Below are 21,605 nucleotides of genomic sequence, written 5' to 3'. Positions count from 1 at the left end.
ATGGTAGAGGACAGGAAGGCCTGGAGGATCATTGTCCATGGGGTCACGATGGGTCAGACACGACTTCGCACCTAACAGCAACAACAACAACAACAGGAAACGGGTGGGGAGAAACTAATGCAGAAATCCTCTGTTCATAGAAATGCTTGGCTGGATCCAAAACACTGGCTTTATCAATAACTTTCAGATAATTCATCTTAAATGACACGATTTAATGAAAATTTTCAGAAAGCTGACTCCAGTGGTATGACGATTTGGTTATACCTTTAAAAACTTTTAGCACAAACATCCTGTTATGATAGCCAAGAAATGTGATTTACCTTCTACCCTTGGGTAGAGTTTGTGTTAAAGTATCTGCTCTCTCTCTCTCTCTCTCTCTCTCTCTCTCTCTCTCTCTCTCTCTCTCTCAGAGTTTAAGTTCTAGGGGGTGGCCTATCCATAGTGAGAGAAATCAGAAAATTCCAGGAAAGAGTTAAGCTGATGTGATATTGTAGAGGAGGAAGTTTAACAATGTAATGATGAGAAACTGCACTGAACTATATAAAGCTATGAGATCAGACTTTCGAAAACTCCACCTCAGAATCTTGAGCCACGAGCACATCTTTTAGAAGGGAATCCTACCCCACAATGTACTGACCTCGAAAGGCTTTAGAGAGAAGGAAGAAACACTCGAGCTTTAGCTGCACTGCAGAAAAGCTAAAACCCAAGAGGAATTTGGAGAAATTTTCTGTTTTACTCATAGGCAGGCATTGCTTAATAAGCCACCATTGGGAATGATGTTACAGTGGAGTTTGACAGCAAGGGAAAGGAGGCAGATTTTCTGGACAGCATTCTGTGTTTTGAGCCTATTGGGTGAGTATTAAATATGAAAAACCTGACTGTTATTTTATGCAGACAGAAAAGATAAAAATGAATGTTCCTGCCTGTGCCACAGTTCCTGGAATACTGGAGAAAGTTTGTGTTGTTATTGTTATTTGTTTGGGAGCTCAGTACATCTTTGTGCTTAAACATGAATGCATAGCATATAAAAAAAAAGATATACACACGGATCCCCAGATTAATGACATATAGAAAAGGAATCCTGCAGGTTGCTATAGACATGAATCACCCACCCATATATGGAGGTGAAATGTGAAGTATATCAGATGCATACTTTCATTCATGACCTGGCAGCGATCCATACCAGAGATTCCCAAGGATTTTTGGCAACTTCCAACATACCTGAAACTCACATCCATTTAATCATATATAACAGGAAATCCCAGACCATTTAACTGGAAAAAATATATACAGCTTATCAGATTCCACAAATAAAATCTTCAACAAACTTCTACAACCTATGGCTCAACCTACACAGTAAAAAATAAGTGCATTTAAAAACCAGTGTCTTTTTGTATAGACTTCATTTTCAAAAGCCATTATCTAGATCAATGTCAGCCTTTAAAAAACAGGATCATTTATCAAAATCATTGTTTATGCATGATCTTCCCCTAAACTATTTTGAATGATAGTACATTGGTATTTGGTATGCTTTCAAGAACTGCAAAAGATTCTGTGGCGTGTCTGAGAATAATAAAGCAGACAGACTACTTTAGTTTCGACTTAGTCACCAGGTCCTGGATGGTAGATCCTTTTAAACAGTTCACCCTGTTGTGTTGCCCTCTTATGACATCTACTGTGGAGAAAAAAAGATCATGGTTACATTGGTCTGACGCTATCTATTTAAAGACAGTTCATTTTTGTTTCCTATATACACTAATCTTAGCACCAAGAATCTCTTGGGTGTGTTCATCACCCATAGACATAAACTGTGAAGAACAGATATGCATCTCCAAATGCACATGAACTGCTATTTCTGCAGTTTCTGCAACTATTATGTTGGATGTAATTAGATCTCTCTGAGATGTAATATTTCATTGGAAAAGCAACAAATTCTTCAATTACTTAAAAAGAAATCCACAATTCATGCTTCAATCCTCCTGAGTTCCCTGAACTAGTAAATGCTGTCTACATGATGAAGAATTCTTATGTTTGTGGGGCCAGCATAAATGGAGAAACTAACTTGGAATTCTGGATGTACATTTCCATCTGCTTAAATATTTCTTTTGAGCTAGATTGGAATGTGCATCCTGGGCTACTAACTGCTATGTGTGACTAGAGCTGGAATGAATTCCCAGTTAGAGTGGCACTCCAATAAGCGCTTTTCATACTGAAATGGGTTCTGGGTTTTGGCTCCTGTTAATACCTGGCAATTGTTCTCAAGGAGGTTGTTTTACACCTGTGTGACTTGGCTCCTTCTTCTCCAATATGTTAGTAATACTTTGACTTCTTTGGCCTATTGCCTAGAAATGTGCACATGAGAAGTGCTATCGCACAGCTAATGCAATAATAGAATGCAAACACATAGCATTTCATAGCTAAACTTTCTAGATTCTCTTCCTCAATAAGGCTATATTTTCACATTTGGGGGAAGGGGATAGACAAGTAAACTGCAGTCACCCTACTAAATGACCCCTAACCACCAAAATGAAAAAATGGAGGAAATAATTGTCTGTTTTATGTTTTAATTGGCTAATTTATCATGTGAGTACACCTGCAAGTTACTCCCAGGACTAAAAACTTTCATTACCTAGTAAAGATTAATATACCAGTGAAGATATCCCAAGAATCAGAACTACCCCCAGCATCTAGTTTACCAATTGCTTAGCTAGAGGAGTTCCTAGAGGGGAGGGGAAAGGGAAAGTGACTGTAAACTGCTTTGAGCCTCCTTCGGGAGAGAAAAGTGGCACATAAGAACCAACTCTTCTTCTTCTTTTTCTGGTAGCCTTTCTTACCTTTCTTAACCATTGAGAAACCCCTGAAACATTTTTCAGGCTTTGAGAAACCTCAGAAGTGACATGATCATGAAGAATATGGTTGGGAAGCATAGCTGTATATATGCCCAGGACCCTCCCCTTCCGACCACCCCAGGCCCATCACTGGCCATTGGGAGAGGGGTAGGTCAATATGGCCATATATGATCATATCACCTGATAAATGTTAAACAAATTTAAAATATATATTAAAATGAATTAACTCCCACCTATTTGGAAAATCCTTCCAGGGCTATCAAGAAACCCCAGGATTTCATGAAACCCTAGTTGAGAAGGCCTGGCTTATAGGAACATAGACCAGGCTCCAGGCTTCTTGAAGCAGCATCCTAAAGCATCCAAGAGAAGCGTGTATCCAACCTTTGCTTGAAGACTGCCAGTGAGGGGGAGCTCACCACCCCCTTAGACAGCCTATTCCACTGCTGAACTACTCTGACTGTGAAAAATTTTTTCCTGATATCTAGCCTATATCGTTGTACTTGAAGTTTAAACCCATTACTGCATGTCCTTTCCTCTGCAGCCAACGGGAACAGCATCCTTCCCTTCTCCAAATGACAACCTTTCAAATACTTAAAGAGGACTATCATGTCCCCTCTCAACCTCCATTTCTCCAGACTGAACATTCCCAAGTCCCTCAACCTATCTTCATAGGTCCTGGTCCCTTGGCCCCAGATCATCCTCGTCACTCTCCTCTGTACCCTTTCAATTTTGTCTACGTCCTTCTTGAAGTGAGGCCTCCAGAACTGCACACTGTACTCCAGGTGTGGTGTGACCAGTGCCGTATACAATGGGACTATGACATCTTGTGATTTTGATCTGATGCCCCTGTTGATACAGCCCAAAATGGCATTTGCCTTTTTTACCGCTGCTTCACACTGCCTGCTCATGTTTAGTTTACAATCCACAAGTACCCCAAGGTCTCGTTCACACACAGTGTTACCTAGAAGCGTATCCCCCATTGAGTAGGTATGCTTGATCCAGTGTGCTTGTTTTGAATCCAGTGTGCTTGTTTCAGAATTTGACAGTAGACTTCCATTCACCTAAATGGTGTTCCTGTTTGGTGTGACAACAGTTAGCTCATACCAGGTGCTGGGCACCATTTAGGACCAAGTTCAGTGTGACCCACTTTTTGGCAGACTCCGTGACCAATTTATGGAATCATAGGATCATAGAATAATAGAGTTGGAAGAGACATCATGGGTTATCTAGTCCAACCCCCTGCACTATGCAGGACACTAACATCCCAATCGCTCATCTACTGTAACCTGCCACCCCTCTGCCTTCACAGAATCCATCAGATGGCTATCTAGCCTCTGTTTAAAAATTTCCGAAGATGGAGAACCCACCACCTCCCGAGGAAGCCTGTTCCACTGAGAAACCGCTCTAACTGTCAGGAACTTCTTCCAGATGTTTAGATGGAATTTATTTTGAATTAATTTCATCCCATTCATTCTGGTCTGTTCCTCTCGGGCAAGAGAAAACAATTCTGCTCCATCCTCCATATGGCACCCTTTTAAATACTTGAAGATGGTTATCAGATCCCCTCTCAATCGTCTCCTCTCTAGGCTAAACAGACCAATTGATTAAGGTCACACTCCTTTATGGTATCTAGGAATTTAGTCCCTTTCCCATGACCCAAACAAACACTTTATTAGTCAATGTGGACCTAGTTGAAGTCAACCATTATTACATAACTTTCTCCTCTGGGTGCCTCTCTTATTTCTTTCCATATTTCATCCTCAGAGTTTTGTCAGACAGCCAATAGCATGCTTCCAGCATGATATTACCTATTGAGCCTGACATTTTCACCAATAACCATCATGTGGGGAACTTTGCCATTCTCATTTATCATATTATATACCCTCTGTGCCATACAGACTTTACATTACTATCCCTGACATGTTCCTTGTCCTTCTTATGTACCTTGTATTTGGGAATAGCTATATTCCACTGATATTCTCCAGAACTCTGGGTTCCTAAAATAGGTCTGTACCCATATTTTCTTCTAACACCAAGCACTCAGCTTCTAGTATTCACATGTAAAGACTCATACACCCCTCCTTTTCCAACCATTTTTCTTTTGCTGCCATTTGGACTCCTTAGATTCCTGCAATTTCCTGACATATTATCACTGTAAACTCCACCCCCATGATCGGTTAGTCAGTTATCTAGACCAGTTAAAACTATCATCCCTTAGAAGTGAGACATCTCAGATCAGAAGCCTCCAGCTCCTCTTCGTCCCCCCCCCCAATCCCCTAGCTTCAAGCACAAGTTCTAAGTATGGTGCCACATGTTTGAAAATGCATACCACACGCATCACATACTTTCAATTGTACATGTGTTGAAGAGTCCTATGTGCCAAAGGCATCTTAGAGAATCAATGAAAAGGAAAACAAAATTAATTATCTTTATGAAATTACCTCACAAAATAGTAAATGTTAACAATGTAAACTTCTATGTGTACATGTAAAAATGTAAAGCCTGTAGTCATGAAAGAGGCATTTACCTATGTCTTTGTTATATGCCATACATGCAGAGGGCTGAGAATGACCACTGTACATGTTTGCTTCTGCCTAATTCCGCCTTTGGGCTGATCCTGCGTTGAGCAGGGGGTTGGACTAGATGGCCTGTATGGCCCCTTCCAGCTCTGTGATTCTATGATTCTAGGATTCTATGGTTCTATTATTCTAATGTGAAATGCATTCCTTTCTAATATCAAATACCTTCTGGATGGAAATCACTTTAGTGCAAGAAAAAGCATTCCAATATTATAGATTATTATGTTGATGTGCTTGATAATCTCATGGAGTTTTATGGTACTCTCTGTACAGGAAATATGACACATTAGGTGGTCTGGAATTTCAGCATTTCAGTCCAGATTTTTCAACAGTACACTGCATGAATGCTCACCTGTAGGAAATCATTCAGAATAAAAATGTTAGAGGAAAAATGCAATGATTGTCACCAAAGTATTGTTTGGCATCCACTATGTTTGTGAAAATAAACAAATAATGCTTCATAGGACTAACTGTGAGAAAAAATTAGCAAAATTAGTATAATGTCCAAATAATTTGAACATGAACTTCTGCACAAGATGCTAACCTTTGCTGTTTGCAGAAGGCACTTCATCCTCTGTACGAGGGAAAATTCCAGCAATCTAGTACAACTTTATCTAAAATGCCCCATCTAGCACAGCTGTTCATGAGAGATATCTGGGCTCTGCCCCAAAATCCGCACATACAAGACTTTGTGTTCAATTCTATCAAAATGTACACTAGAACAAAACAATAAAATTGTTAATCATTATTTAATAAAAAATATTATAGCCATTTTGCCTGAGCTGAGGTTATTCCAGCTGTAAACAATGATATCCTAATATTATTCAACCAACTATTCTTAAATTATTTCTGATTCCAAAGTTTGTAGCGATTACAAACCCCAGATGTTCATATGATATGTTAGCCATTGGCTGAAAAATAAGCCAGTCGGTCTATGAGCAAAAGCAAAAGGGGGGAGGGTATCAATTGTGTTTGATCAAGGCTGACTGTTCATTAGGTGAGGGTATTTGCTGTCTAACAGGGTGATGTCATGGTTTAACCTGCTATGATCCTAATATCCTGTCTCCCTCCACCCATATTCTCTTTGCCCTTTTCTTTGCTTCTTCTGTGACTGGAGACCCCACACCCATATCCTGTCTGGGGCCATGTGGAAAAGGGGGAAGAGCCTGGGAGGGGGAAGGAATAGGATTTTATCAGATATTTCCATTGGAAAGGCAGCCCCACCCTTTTGAGTTCTTGCCACATGGAAGAAGAGGAACAAAGCTAGAAGGGTTATGAGTAATGGAGCTCTGAGTCTCCAAAGGTGGTGCTCATTAAAACTGCTGGCAGAGTAATACGTAAATAGTAATAGTGAAACCTTGTTGATCCAATTTAAATCCTGGCCTCTTCATTTCCATTATTTTCCCATTTCATCCAAGGCATGAAAGTCTGGATCTGTGCCTTACTGCTGTCAGGACTGTATTGTATCACTGTGATGTTGTTTTACCCGGCCAAGGTTTGGGGGAGAGGGAGGAAGATGAGTGTGAGGCTTGGTTCTAGCTATTGCCCCCCACTTGAACTTCACTCTCAATTACTCTATCACTACAATATTTAGCTCTAATCGAACAATTAATATAAAGGCTAAACTTTGGCGGGGGGTGGAGAATTGCAGGTTCCATCTCATTTATAAAGAAACATCTGCGCCCTTTGGGAAGACACAAAAAGACAAAAGTTTTAAAAAATGTGAGAGTTAATTGAAGAAGTGTTATTGAGTGAAGCTTTGTGTACAGCAAGTTCCAGAAACTGATTCTCTCAAAGATATATGTTCCATTTCTTACACTTTTCCCTGTATCATCAGACACAAGGGCAATTCTCAAGGGTGTTTGAGATCTCAAGAGGGAGGCATCATGAATGAACATACTAGGCAAGGGTATGGATTCAGTCTTGGGCCTTTATTTCTCTAAAACTGAGTAATCTATGCCTTGTTCTGCTACTCTTGGACTATCACAGTGTGTGTATTATAACATAAAAATGAAAGCAAGTTTACATAGGCACAGTAGGTTTTCACAGCAACTTTAGCACTTAAAGTATGATTCTATTGATTTATGCATAATATCCTACTCTATCCCTTGGGCTTTAGGCAACTTACAAATTTCATCAAAGTGATGTCTATTATTGTCACTCAAAAGTTCATAATTCAAGTGAAGATTAAGGATAGTTTGGGGATTTTGGGATTTGGTTTGGTCCTGAATCCCTCCAGAAAAATAGAGCAGCAAAGTGTTTTGAAAGTATGCAGTTATTAGTTACTTTTGTGGATGAGGCACATATCCAGACTCACAGAACTTTGAGGTTTAAAAGAGAGTAATTTTTACTTGGAAAGATTATTTACACACATATACCATAGTCATCTTCTTTAGACTCCTTACTGAAGCAGAGTACAAAAGCTTAAAGAGTAATTACAAAAGCAGCGTATTGCAAGCTTCTATGGCTGAGCTGTAAGCAGACTACATGTCACACATCAGCAGATTGAGAGAGCAGAGAGCCTAATGGCTGCACCTAACTTCTGCAAAGCAAACTGTGGTGCTCTTCCTGTAGAAGCAGGAAGTGGGTGAGAGTTTACCTTAAACAAAGGAATCCCCAGAGCACAAAGCTTAGAATTCCCTGCAAATTCAGAGTGACCATTAGATGTCACTACAGCTCAGCTGCTTAAACAGCTTAATAACATCCCTTCAAGGCTGACTTCACCATATTACTTGCTGATTGCAATTCCAACATATAGTCTCAGCCAAAAGAGGGGAAGTGCAAATAAGAAAGGTGAGATAATGGTGGTAAGGCTCCATCCCCTCAAAAATCAGATATTCTATTCCAGAACAACCTGTTGTGAGGGGGGGAACCTGATTCCAGTTTGTGGAGCAGTAGTAAAGGAAGATAGTGATGATGTTAGTTCACCTTGCTTCCTTTTCTTCTAGCTTCCTTATAGAACAAGTTTTCTAAGGCAGTGATGAAATGGGAGAAGATAATAACACATTGACTATGCTGCTTTGTATATGCCTCAGCTAGGTACATTCAAGCACCCTCCTAGAGAAAGAGTGGTGAAGAACAATCCTTTAGTATAGAATTCTACTTACAGCAAGCTATACAGAGTTGTATTCATGGATGACACTCAGCTGATGGAGAGCTAGCTGTCAGCACCCCCAGATGCCTTGGTGGGGTGGATTAACTCAAGTGAAGCCAGCTGAAATCAGATCCAACTAGATTCTATGGCTAGGTCGACACGTGAAAGGTAATGTGGTGCAATTCCAGACTCTTGATGGGGTCCAACTGACATCTTTAACAACCATCAAGTGTCTAGGGCTGATCATGAATGTCTCTCTTATCTATGGAGACCCAGGTCACAGATGTTTCTCACAAGGCATTCTTCCATCTATGCAGCAACTTGCACTTACTTGACAATGGCCGAACAAGCCACTGTGATCCATGCAATGGTCACCTCCCAATTTGTCTTCTGTGACTTGCTCTGCTCAGAGCTACCCTTGAGGCTGTTCCGGAAACTCCAACTAGGCCACAATGCAGCTGCTCATCTCGTGACAACAGCCCCATGGAGAACACATATTACACTAATGCGCTCCCAGCTGCACTGGCTCCAGATTGGAAATCGAATCAGATTCAGTGTTTTGACTCTGATATTCAAGACCCCAAATTTAAAAGTATTTAAAAGGCTGCCATACAGAGGATGGAGCAGAATTGTTCTCTTGTTCTCAGAGGGACAGATCAGAGGGACAGACCAGAACCAATGGGATGAAATTAATTTTAAAACATTCCGTCTAAACATCCGGAAGAAGTTCCTGACAGAGCAGTTTCCCAGTGGAACAGGCTTCCTTAGTGGGTTCTCCATCTTTGGAATTTTTTTTAAACAGAGGCTGGATAGCCATCTGATGGAGTGGCTGATTCTGTGAAGGCCCAAGGGGGTGGCAGGTTACAGTGGATGAGTGATAGGGTTGTGAGTGTCCTGTATAGTGCAGGGGGTTGGACTAGATGACCTAGGAAGTCCCTTCCAACTCTATTATTCTACGATTCTATGGTCTGGGACCTTTATATCTTTAGCCTCCTCCCTTACACCCCCCCTAAGAACTTTAAGATCAGGCTGTTTAAATCTCCTTAGGGTTTCTAGTCCCAGAGAGATAAACCTGGCCTCAACCTAGTTGAATGCTCTGCTGGAAGAGATCAGGGCCTTCCAGGATTTCAAGCAGTTCCAGAGGCCCTGAGGTGTTCCGCCATGCCTATGGTTGAGGCCAAACAATAACAGCATGGAATACTGGCCTCCCCACTGGAAACACCTACAGAAGCCCTCCAACTCCCCTTCTCAGGAGGTGAATTAGTCCCCACATGGGATGCAAAATAGAAGGTGGTTATGACTGGATTTGTCATTTTATAGTTATATGTTTTTTATTATTTGTATTATTTTTAAATGTTGTAAAGCAGTGGTCCCCAACCTTTCTGAGGTTGGGCTGCGCCTCTGCGTCGGGCTGCGCCCCTGCGTCGGGCCGCGCCCCGCGAGCCGCGGCCGGACGTCAGGCTGCGCCCGCATGGGCACAGCCCGGCCCCGATTCCCTCTCCCCACCCTGCCGCAGTAAGAAGCTTCCCGGGCCGCAAGCTTGCAGCCTGGGAAGTTTTTTACTGCGGGGGGGGGCGGGGAGAGGGAGCCGCGGCCCGGCGCCATGGCCTTTGCAGCCCGGCACCGGGCCGCGGGCCGCAGGTTGGGGACCACTGTTGTAAAGCATCCCAAGCCAACAGGGATAGGGCAGTATATAAATATTTATTTATCTGAGTAACTCTGTGAACGATTGTGTGCAGTACAGCTGCATAGAAGAGCCCTCTTGGTTCAACAACTATGACTGAGGCCTTGCACTAGCATCATAATTTCAGCTGGCCTCCCTGCCCAAATCCAACCAATTAATCCTCAGCCGAGAAATGATATTATTATACACTGTCCTCCTCCTCCTCCTTTCTCGACAAGGGTGTGGTATCATGTAAAGCAGTGTTTTTGTATCTTTAGGAAATTGTATTTTTAAGAATTTTAAAGTTTAAGACTCTGATATTTTAAAGTTTGTGAAAATTTTAAACTACATGCTTTTATGCTGTAACCTGCCCTGAGCCTGGGAAAGGGCAGGCTAGAAATAATAAAATACAACAATTCAATTTTGCATACTTTGCAGAAAGTCAGGAGAGCAAGGAGTCTTCCTGGATTCCTCAGGTAGAGCATTCGTTAAGGTAGAGGCCAAAATGGAGAGGGAACGGATACAAGCAGTTTTTAATTTTGCCCATGAGCAAAGCTGTAATTGGGGGAGAGGGGATCCCACAGATTTGAGGAAGCAAGGCCATGAAGGACTTTGCATTTCTCAGTACCTTAAATTGAGCCTGGGAACTAATGGGCAGCCAATGGACCGCCTGCAGAATGGGATTAGTATGCATGCTCTGTCTAACTCCCAATAAGAGTCAAGCCACAGCATTCTGCACCAACTGGAATTTCCAAGTTGATTTTGAGGGGAGACCAATGTACAGTACATTATGGTAGTCCTGATATTATTGTGGCATGAATCTAGGTGGCCATATCTGCCATAGATATATAAGATCTTACAGGCTAGACTGAATTAGAAAAAAGCATTTTTGCAGCTGCATTAACTTGCATCCAAACAGCCAGCTGGCAAATAAAAACTGCTTCCATGCAGGAGTTTGTCCTCATGTGAAATGTAGCAAGCCTCTTCAGTTTGGGGGAAGCTTCTACATATCATCATGTTCTTCCTAAGTACCTTTGAGACAAAAGAAAGAAAAACCTCCTGTCCTTATAGGAGGAAGGGTGGGGTGGCAACAGGAACGTCTGTGTAGAAATTGCAGGCTGGGAAAGTGAGCAGAGTGGAGTTCAGCCTTAAAAACAACAAAGCTCAGCTTTGCGTCCTGTCCCCATTTACAACCATCCTTGCCTGCTTCCACCCCACTTGCTGCTGCTTCCATGGCACAGGCTGTTTCTATGGCCCCCTTGTGGAAACATCCGAAAATTTGGCTACCAGTGTATGCATCTGTTATGCTGGGAAGTGTGACCTCTTCAAAACAGTGCTGGGAAGGGCTTTTCTCACGGGCTCAACAGGAAGGAACTGCAGCAGGAAGAAGATAAGAAAGAGGGACTAACAAGTGATTGGCAGTATGACAAGCTTTATTACAAGTAGCATATATTTTCAAAAAAATGTTATTGCAAGCAAACGCTATTGATAATTAACACAGTAACCATCGTCATTCGCACTGAGAAATATAGGGAGCTCATATACTCCAAAAGAGCCTCTTGTGGCGCAGAGTGATAAGGCAGCAGACATGCAGTCTGAAAGCTCTGCCCATGAGGCTGGGAGTTCAATCCCAGCAGCCAGCTCAAGGTTGACTCAGCCTTCCATCCCTCCAAGGTCGGTAAAATGAGCACCCAGCTTGCTGGGGGGTAAACGGTAATGACTGGGGAAGGCACTGGCAAACCACCCCGTATTGAGTCTGCCATGAAAACGCTAGAGGGCGTCACCGTAAGAGTCAGACATTACTCAGTGCTTGCACAGGGGATATCTTTACCTTTATACTCCAAAAATCTTGTTCGTCTTTAAGCTGCCAGTCAAATCTACTGCAATCTAAAACAGCTATTCTCTGAAGCAGTCCAAATACTTCTTAGCATTATGCTTTTACACATATTATCTCAGCAGTTCTTCCAACAACCCTGCAATAAATGTCAATATAGCTCAGAAGCCCACCACTGTGCCAATCTATGAGGCCATGCCCTGCAATTAAAAGAGACAAATGGATGGTTACACTCTGTTATGTTCCAAAGATGGTTTTTGATCAGTGTTTGCTTGTTGTTATTTTATTTAAATAAAGAGATTTAACCCCAAAAAAGACAATGAAGCCTGTTGTGGTATGTTCTGCCAGGGAATTAGCTCACAATTGATTATACAGGGGACAATAAATACACAAACTTCCCTTGATAGGCTTGAGGTCCATGGTCCTTGGTTTCACTCCACAAAGATTAAAGGGTTTTTTTTTTCATTTGTCCTTTTGCAGACATGATACAGAGATTCCTTTTGACTCTATGAGGACAAATCATTTTAAAGATATGTTTATGCTTCTCACTAACTATTTAATTCAATCTGGCATAAATAGCTCTGTGTCAGGTTTCTTTGCACAGTTGGGGCAGGACCCTGAATAAACATCGTTTTGCTGTAGTCTGAAGAATCGAAAGAACATTCAAATTCTGCAAAAATGTTCTTCCTTTCTTCTTCCCTCTCTGTCCCACATGCTAGTTGTTGCTCAAGCTTATTGCATCTACTTGGCTTCCATTTGCAGACCCTGAGTGCTAATAAATGTATACCAATAAAGAAAACAAGCTGTGCAGAAGAATAGCTGTGATAATTCAGAGGTCCCTCCCCAATCCCTTGTGGTATATATCTAAACCTCAGTGTTCATTTTTCAGCTGAGCTGGAATCCTGCAGGAGGCTTTGATACTTTTCAGTATAGGTTTGGAAGTTAGAGTGTAGTAGAGAGGGGTCAAGTTTTTTTGTCAAGTCTTGCTCATTTCAGCATAGCCTGGATTACAGCACTGCTTAACAAACTGTTAATTTTACCCTGTGAAAGTTTGAGTCCCATAGTAATTTTAAAAACAACAAAGGTATAAGCTTTTGTGTGCAAGCACACTTTCTCAGATACAATTTGTATCTGAAAAAGTGTGCTTACACACAAAAGCTTATACCAGCCTTTTTTAACCTTGAAGGAACCCCTGAAATATTTTTCAGGCTTCAAGGCCCCCTGGAAATGGTGACAGGCCCCTTCAGATAAGTGGGTATGGAAATAAGATGCAGGAGTCAGCCAATCAATCCATTGATCATTTACTATTTCCATTGTGGAGAAAGAAACTGGGCCTGTAAAGCAACAAGGGAAGTGGGCTCCAGTGACATCTAGTTATGTCAGCAGCCTTATGATCTTCTGGAAAAGGCTGCATAACCCTTGAATGACTCTCATGTAACCCCAGGCTTCCCTGGAACCCTAGTTGCAAATCCCTGTATTATAACTTGAATAAAACTTTGATGTATACCAATATCCTGCTCAACGCAGGATTAGCCCTAGCATCCTAAAGCAATCTTCTTTGGAGATCAGTTATTATTCCTGAAAGTCTCCAGGACCCCATCTGGAGGCTGGCAACTCAGTTGGCTGCATGACCCATTATGCACGGGGGTTTTAGCGCACATTCGGGGTGGAATGGCGGCGACTAAAATCACGGATAATGCACGGAGCCGGCTGCAACCGGCTGCAGCTTCGGTGCATGCCGCCGAAAAAGCCGCGTCAGTGAAACGCGGAAGAAAGCGCAGCTTCCGGGTGAGCGGGGCGCAACCAGAAGCGGCGCCCGGATCGGCGCGTGCATAATCGGTTACTCTGGGTTTTGCCGCCGTCGCGCCCCGCCCCGTGTATAACCGGTATGCGTCGCGTCTTCCCCCTCCGCGTTTTCCATGTGACCCGAAATCGCTGTTTCGGCGGCCGTGCATAATGGGCCCATGTGAAGCAGGAGTCAAGAATCAAACCCAGATCTTGAGATTAGCATCTACTACTCTTTAACCACTTCAACACACTGGATCTCAAGATCAAGCAGGGAGCGGGGGGCGGGGGGAGAACACTGGAAGGTCACAGTACAGGTGTATGTTCTATCACCCATTGTATTCCTGGGTGCAATGGACTTTGTAGTTTAGCATAAACGGGCTGAGTATGGCTTTCCCTTTCAAAGATCTCAAAAATACATTTGATGCAAATTAAAGTATGAAACATTCCATTTTTCACTTCTTCACTATATAGCATGCTGAGCATTTCTACAAATCTCAACAGTTATTTTGGTATATGTACAGTTGATGGTGGCCACTCTATTAAATAAAAGAAGATCTGACAGTCTTCTTTTGCTAGACTTGTTCATTTTAAGATACTCTGGGCTTCAACTTTTGCATATTTGGGACTCCCTTTTAATGTCTAATTGGCAACATGGGGCAACTTAGCTGTCAACATGTTAAAGCAATCACATGACATCAGAGTGACTTTTTTACTGTTGAGAAACCCCTGAAACATTCTTCAGGCTTCAAGAAATCCCAAAAGTGATGCAATTGTACAGAATATGGTTGGGAAGCATAGCTGTGTACACACCCACCCCCTCCAGGCTCATCATTGGCCATTTGGGGAAAGGATCAATATGACTATATATGGTTATATCAACTGAAAAATGTTTTAAACCTTTTTAAAATTATAAAAAAATTAATTAACTCCCATCTTCTTGGGAAACCCTTCCAGAGCTACCAAGAAGCCCCAGAGTTTCATGAAACCCTAGTTGAGAAATCCTGCACTATAGGAAGAAGAAGAACCAGTGTGGTGGTCTTTCTGAAGATCACAGGGGCTTCCCACGGAAAGATGCACAAAACAGTAAAGAACTGATAGGTGGAGGCATGGGAACAGGATAAATTTGCATGATCCAAGCTGTTGATGAAGGTTAAAATAAGCAATATGTAGCATGATCATTCCCTCATAAGTGCAGTCAGTACGTTCAGGAGATCAGTTGTATACTGGTTGATGGGAAGAGACTATTGTATGAATTTTTGAATACTGTGAAATGTACTTTTAGCCCCGGAGACCTATTGACTCTGATTCATCTTCATTACATTATGCTGAGCAAAATTATTTATTTATTTGTTAGTTAAGTCATAGTCCGCCTTCCTTCTTTGAGGGATTTGATGCAGATTACATAAAAACCCATAAAACCCCATAAAACCACCCACTGAATAACACATTCAAGCTACAGACTCAACAATTGGGCAGGCAAGTCATGTTGCCAACCCTGAATGTCTGGACTTGATTTGGTTGTTTTGAGACATTTAGTGGATCTCATTTAACCCTATTATGGATGCATAATTCAAATTAAATTCTCACATTCATTTGAGTTGGCCACCAACTAATAATGATTAATTCTTTTTCGTCATATGGGGTTATGGCTCCTGTGTGCACAGCTGTTCTAATATAGCCCTTCTTAATATTGTATGTACTCATTCTCCTCAGGGATTGCAGTTGGAAGAAATATGCCTAGATACATGTTGCTAGTAAAGTATTTTACAAATAGTTTCATGCAGCTATTGTAAATCTATCTTTAAAGGATGAAAATAAGATGAACAATTTCACAAAAATAACATTTAGATGTCATCTTTTGGTCAAAACACAAAAAAATGTATAGACTAAAGTGAAATGTATGTTTGCTTAGCATATTTTTATGCTACCTCTAAAGAATCCCGCTCAAGGCAGCTTACAGTTTAAAAAACACTGTATAAAAATGTCTATAAAATCAAGCAGAGCATTAAAAGGCTGAAAAAACTAATTAAAACCTAATTAAAAGTCCAGGGTTATAAAAAAGATGTGTTTTAGACTGGTGCCTTAAAAAACATGAAGTAGGTGCCAGGAGAACCTCAAAGAGGAGGGCATTCCAAAGTTGAGATGCAACTAACCTCTGAAGGTGGAAACACAGAAAACAGGGCTTGAGAGGCAGATCTTAATGGGTGGAGTGGATAGTACAGGAAGAGACAGTTATTAACTTGATAAAATACTTGTTGGCTCCATTAAAAGCATTCTGGACATCCTCTTTGTTGTGAACTGAATTAAACCAGAAGTCACCCACAACTAGATGTTACTCAGAAGCTTCCTCACTGCAGCTGTAGCCATCAATTCAGCAGAATAGCAACAAGGCTCCCATGTGTTAGGTTGATCCACTTTTCCACTGCCCCAGATACCTATGCCAGTCATTTTCCCACCCTTGCTATCAGGGACCATTTTTCCGGTGGGGGAGAAGGTTAATCAGTAATTGATTACCTACTATTATGATTTGTCAATTGCCATTTTTCCTAAAAAGGAATCGCCCAGTGGTATGTATTGAGGCGGGACTGCAGGAGACAGAGTCAGGGTAGATGGTGCTAAAATGAGTAAGACCAGATCTGGATTTTCTGTCCATAAGGTGGCCACTCCAGCTTTCCTAAGATAATTCCTAAAAGACTGTAGTAAAACAGGTTTGGGAAAGCTGAAAGGTTTATAAAAGCAAGGGGCAAAAATCCTGTTTCCCACTCACAGCAAAGATGGACCAAATAATAAAACATAGGAAGCAATCTGTCCGCAATTTTTAAGATCATGCCTGCAAATGACAGAAGAACCAAAATGTCACCCTGAAGAATAAAAAGTGTATGTCTAAACTATGGTTGTCAGGTTTCCCTGGTGTGTGTGTGGGGGGGGGGGGAGGTTAAGGTTGGCAGCTCCAGGATGTGAAATCCCTAGATATTTGGGGTGGAGCCTGGGGAGTTCAGGATTCTCAGTGGCCATAAAGTCCACCCCTCCAAAGCATGCACTTGCAATGCCAATGGCACTGAGTTCTGCAGTGGAGTCTGTAATTGTACTGATATAGCTGTACATTCTGTACATTGTACTGGTTCTGCTTGGCTTGCAAAAATGCCCCCTATGTTTGGATTTAGCTGGCATTAACACAGTTGCACTGGGTTCTTCTGAGTTTCCAAGCCTCCCCCCTTGATTGGATTGTGTTTCTGTGCTTGATATCAAAATTGGCACTGGGTTCTTCTAGGCACTCTGTGATCGCACTAGTACTGTTGGGAACTCTGTATATTGTGTTGGCTCTGCTGGGATCTCAAAAATGCACCCCTCTTGCTAGGATTGTGATTGAGCTGGCATTGCCACTGTAACCATGGGTTATGCTGGGTGTTAGTACTGGTACTGGTTTTGCTGAGATTCCACCCCCCCCCATTTTTATTGGATTGTAATTATGTGCTAGATATCAGTGCTGTTGAACTGGCATTGGCACAATGGCACTGGGCTTTGCTGGGCTCTTGTACATTGCATTGGTTCTGCTGGGTTTGCAAAAATGTGTCACCACCTTCAGTTTCTACTGAAGCAATGATCTGGTTTTATCTTAGTTCTCTTGGGCTTGCACTGCTACAGTGGATTCTGCTGGGCACACTGCTTTGGTTCAGCTGAGCTTGCAAAAATGCTCCCCACCTTCAGTACTGCAGAGATTCTCTGGGACTGATTCTGCCACTGGACTTCTATTGACCTTGGTTCTTTTGTTTTTTCCCACCAGCCTACTATTGGAAATAATAAATGATAGGGACACCATCTGGGAGGGTGTAACCCATACCCCATAAATCCAATCTTCACCAAATGTGGAGGCAAGGTAGAGGAGAGTCAGCTCTTTGATACTCTTGCAAGTTTGGTGCCTCTAGCATGCCTGGGAGCCATTCTACCACATCACAAACCTCACAGACCAAACCAGTTCATCTAGCACTTAAACTTTTGTGACAGTTTGCAGCTTACAAAATGGGCACACCACAAACCATCAATCAAAATGAACAGCATTTTTCCAGTTCATGCCCATCCCTAATAGCATGTAAAAAAATCCTCTGATTTTATGCAATAAAGTTCTATGCAAGAACTACCCACTATGCTGAGAAAGTCACTACAGAAAGGGATTTAAATTATCTTATTAATTATTATTTATTTATTTATTGGACTTATAGCTCGCCACTCCCGCAAGGCTCCTGGTGTGTCCCATTCAATAAAACCCCCATAAAACCCCTAATAAAATAAAATCCCACCCAAAAACAAGCAAGGCCAACCTAACCCCAACCAATCCAAGTGGCGACAGCACCATACAACCCAACGCATATCCCAAGGGAAGGAGGTAAATTAATCACTGCCAGAGTAACCCTGGGGGGAGTCCGATCTACCATTGAGGTGCCAGCCTCAACCATAAACCTGGTGGAAGAGCTCCGTTTTGCAGGCGCTGCAGAAAGGTGGTAAATCCTGCAGGGCCCGCAGCTCTTCTGGGAGCTCATTCCACCAGCTGGGGGCCCGGACTGAAAAGGCCCTGGCCCTGGTTGAGGCCAGACGCGCCTCCCAGGGACCGGGTACGACCATCAAATTTGTACCTACAGAGTACAAGGCCACTTTCACTTCCACTTAAATTCATCTGGGAAAGATTAAGAAGAAGTTGTTAGTATTTATATAGAACCATTTGTACATCATGTTTTCCAAAGTTTATCAAACAAGTATAAAAAGACAAGGCCCTACCCAACAGTGCACTTTTAATCACTGTCACACCCTTCTATGTCTATTGAAGTTGATGGAGTTAGAAGGGTGTAAGTGTGTTTAGGACAACAGTGCAAGGTGCCTTATACTCAAATAAGTGACTGTCACTTCCCCTCACCTTTTCTAATGTCTAAATTCTGATCAGCTGACACACAGCTCCTCATCTCTATCCTTTCTTCTTCCTTTCCTCTCTTTGGCCCATTCCACAGAATCATAGGATCATAAAATCATAGAGTTGTAAGAGACCTCCAAGGTCATCTAGTCCAACCCCCTGCATTATGAAAGAACTCAGAACTACCTGCCCACCCACAGTGACCCCAATTTCATGCCCAAGTGATCCCTACACCAAAAATCCCCAGAATCCAGCCTGGCCTGGAGGAAAGTCACCTGTCCACACCAGCAATTAGCAATTTCCTGGGTATGCAAGGAAGAGCCACAAGAGACAAACACTGGCATATCTCTTCCTGCCCACTCACAATTTGCCTAAGTTCATAAAATCAGCATATCTCTCAGATGACTATCTGTTGAAAAACGTACAAGAAGGAGAACTCACCACCTCTCAAGAAAGCCTGTTCCACTGAGGAACAGCTCTAACTGTAAAGAACTTTTTTCTGGATGTTTAGCTGAAAATTATTTGAATTTATTTAAACCCATTATCCACATTAGATAATGCACATACATTGCACTTTAGAAGTAGATTCTTCTGTTCTGCACAGGAAAATCCATCTGCAGGATTCCAATATGTGTGGAATGGTTCTTTTTCTTTTTCCCTCCTGTTGTTATCTCTTACCAATTTGACCGAATTGCTGTATTTATTTTGGGCTGCTGCATACAAGCTACATGGAATATGATTAAATAGAAATAATTTTAATTTGTAAGCTGCTTCTTTCACAGGTAAATTTGTGCCAATTAAATATGTTGAGTCACTGTTTATTCATTCAATCACCATTATTTTTAGAAGATTTTTACATCCCGCTTTTCACTACCTGAATACACATTTTGTCAGGTAAGCAGAGCTGAGAGAGCCCTGACAGAACTGTTCTGTGTGAACAGCTCAAACAGGACTGTGATTAGCCCAAGGAGACATAGCTGGCTGCATGTGGAGGAGTGAGGAATCAAACCCAGCTCTCCAGATTCGAGACCGCTGTTCTTAACCACTACACTAGAATACACAGTGGCAGGCTGCCTGGTTGGAAGCCTCACAATATTGATGTGAACAAACTTAGCATTATGGACATATAAAGCAGTGATACCCAGTGGTTTGGAAGCCACATGTGGTTTTTTTGAGCACCATTTCTCAAGGTGGCATCTACCCTGTATTTCAGAAATGTGGGCAAACCCCTTAAATAGCAAGAAATTATGCTTGGCAGTTGGTTCCCACATTGAATTAGCTGCCATCAAAGGAATGGAAAGTCTGTAAGCCTCCCTAAAGTGCTAGAGGTGGAAATAAAATGTGATTTTTTTCTGGTCTATGGTAATTACCCACAGAGACAGTGTCACTGTTAACAAGTTTGTTGAAATGCAACCTTCAGGTAAACTTCAAGGGTAAAGTTTTTCCTTCTGACAAACAGTTATAAGAATTTGAGCAGGGACTTCTGTCACTTTCTGGCTCTCTGTAGCAGGCAAGAACAAAGTTCTGCTATTTCAGTTAACATTTGCATTGGAAGACTGTATAAAAAGGATAGCTTATGCCTGTATTTATTTTTCTCTAATGGGATATTATTATGGGCATCCCTAAGCATGTAACTTGGATAAGCAAAGACCTGTTTAGTAAAATGTATTTGCAATGTTGTAGAAAGGCTAGCCTTAGTTATATACGACATACTGGTGCTGAAAACTTATTAAAAGCTTGATCAAAAATGTCCTTTCCCATAGCTGACCTAGACTTAACAGAGGAGGATTAAGCAAAGAGAATGTCTGATACCCACGTGACTCTTATGTGTTTCTGCTATTTGGAGGAAGCTTGACATCCTCTCTTTGCAAAGCCTGAAATAGAAACTGTGGACTCTGCTTTAGCTACTACATTGTAGGCCTTCCTTGTAATTAAACCAGTTTCATAAAAATCTATGTGTTCTATTGGCAAGAGTTACTTTAAATGGCTTCTTTGCTCAGCATGTCTCATCAGCTAAGGTTTTCTTATAGCCTCTACTTAAAACAGAGTAGTTTTTTGAGATGCTATTTTAAATCTAATTCTAAACATAGTCCACATTTGGGTGCCAAGTCTTAGCCTGGCATCACTATAAGCTGCAGGTCTCTGGACCTGATTTTCTCTTCATTGTGAAAAAACATAATTCCATAAGCCTTTTCAGTCACCTTGGAAGAACCCAATGCTCCTTCCATATCCCTGGGTTGGTAACTTGAGAGCAAAAGAACAAAAGTTGGAGATCACTGTTTCTGGTTCGGGCCAAAGATCTCCAGTGCCTGTTAATTGATGGCCATAATACTAATTTGGTAAATATCATTTCTAAAATGATGTGTGAAGGCCTCACAATGCCTCACAATGCCTATCATCTATAACAATATCATGGTATCATTGGGATGCATTGTCTCCCTTCTTCTGCAGGAAATAAGGGTTTCAACAGACTTTGTATGCCAGCCGTCAGCCTTTGTTTCATTTGTTTATTTCACCTTCTGCTTTTTAAACACATTAAGATGGGGAAGCTGTAGCTGTGAGGAAAGGGGAGGGAGCTTTTAGTACATAGCAGTAAAGCTGATGAGGGCTGCAAACATACATTAACAAATACAAAAGCACAATTTTTCAGGATGATCTTGATGACAGATTTTATATTAGCACGGTGAATCTGGGGGCATTTGTACCATACACATCTTGGGTAGTATCATTCAGAACATCAAGCAGACTGCTTCAGGCACTTGGCTCTGAATATTTGTTCTAGATCAATTTTAAGATAATCCAGACTTCTTGGCAGACAGACCCTATCCATTTGCACAACACAATGTTCTTTTAATGAGGCTTGTGGGTATAAATAAACAACTTACCCAAACACAG

General features: G+C 41.7%; 1 protein-coding gene across 1 annotated transcript in view; it reads left to right on the top strand.

Moving 5' to 3' along the window:
* Positions 1 to 519: 519 nt before the first annotated feature.
* The window catches only part of CD34 (CD34 molecule), a 37,963-nt gene continuing 16,877 nt past the window's right edge, over positions 520 to 21,605 (top strand). The window contains exon 1 of the mRNA XM_077334856.1: positions 520 to 852. Within this exon, the coding sequence (XP_077190971.1) occupies positions 774 to 852 (79 nt within the window). The 5' untranslated portion in view covers positions 520 to 773. The remainder of the gene's footprint in view (positions 853 to 21,605) is intronic.

This window comes from Paroedura picta, chromosome 4, assembly GCF_049243985.1.
Source record: "Paroedura picta isolate Pp20150507F chromosome 4, Ppicta_v3.0, whole genome shotgun sequence".
NCBI classification, from domain to species: Eukaryota; Metazoa; Chordata; class Lepidosauria; order Squamata; family Gekkonidae; genus Paroedura; species Paroedura picta.
This window is presented reverse-complemented; position numbering and strand designations above follow the sequence as displayed.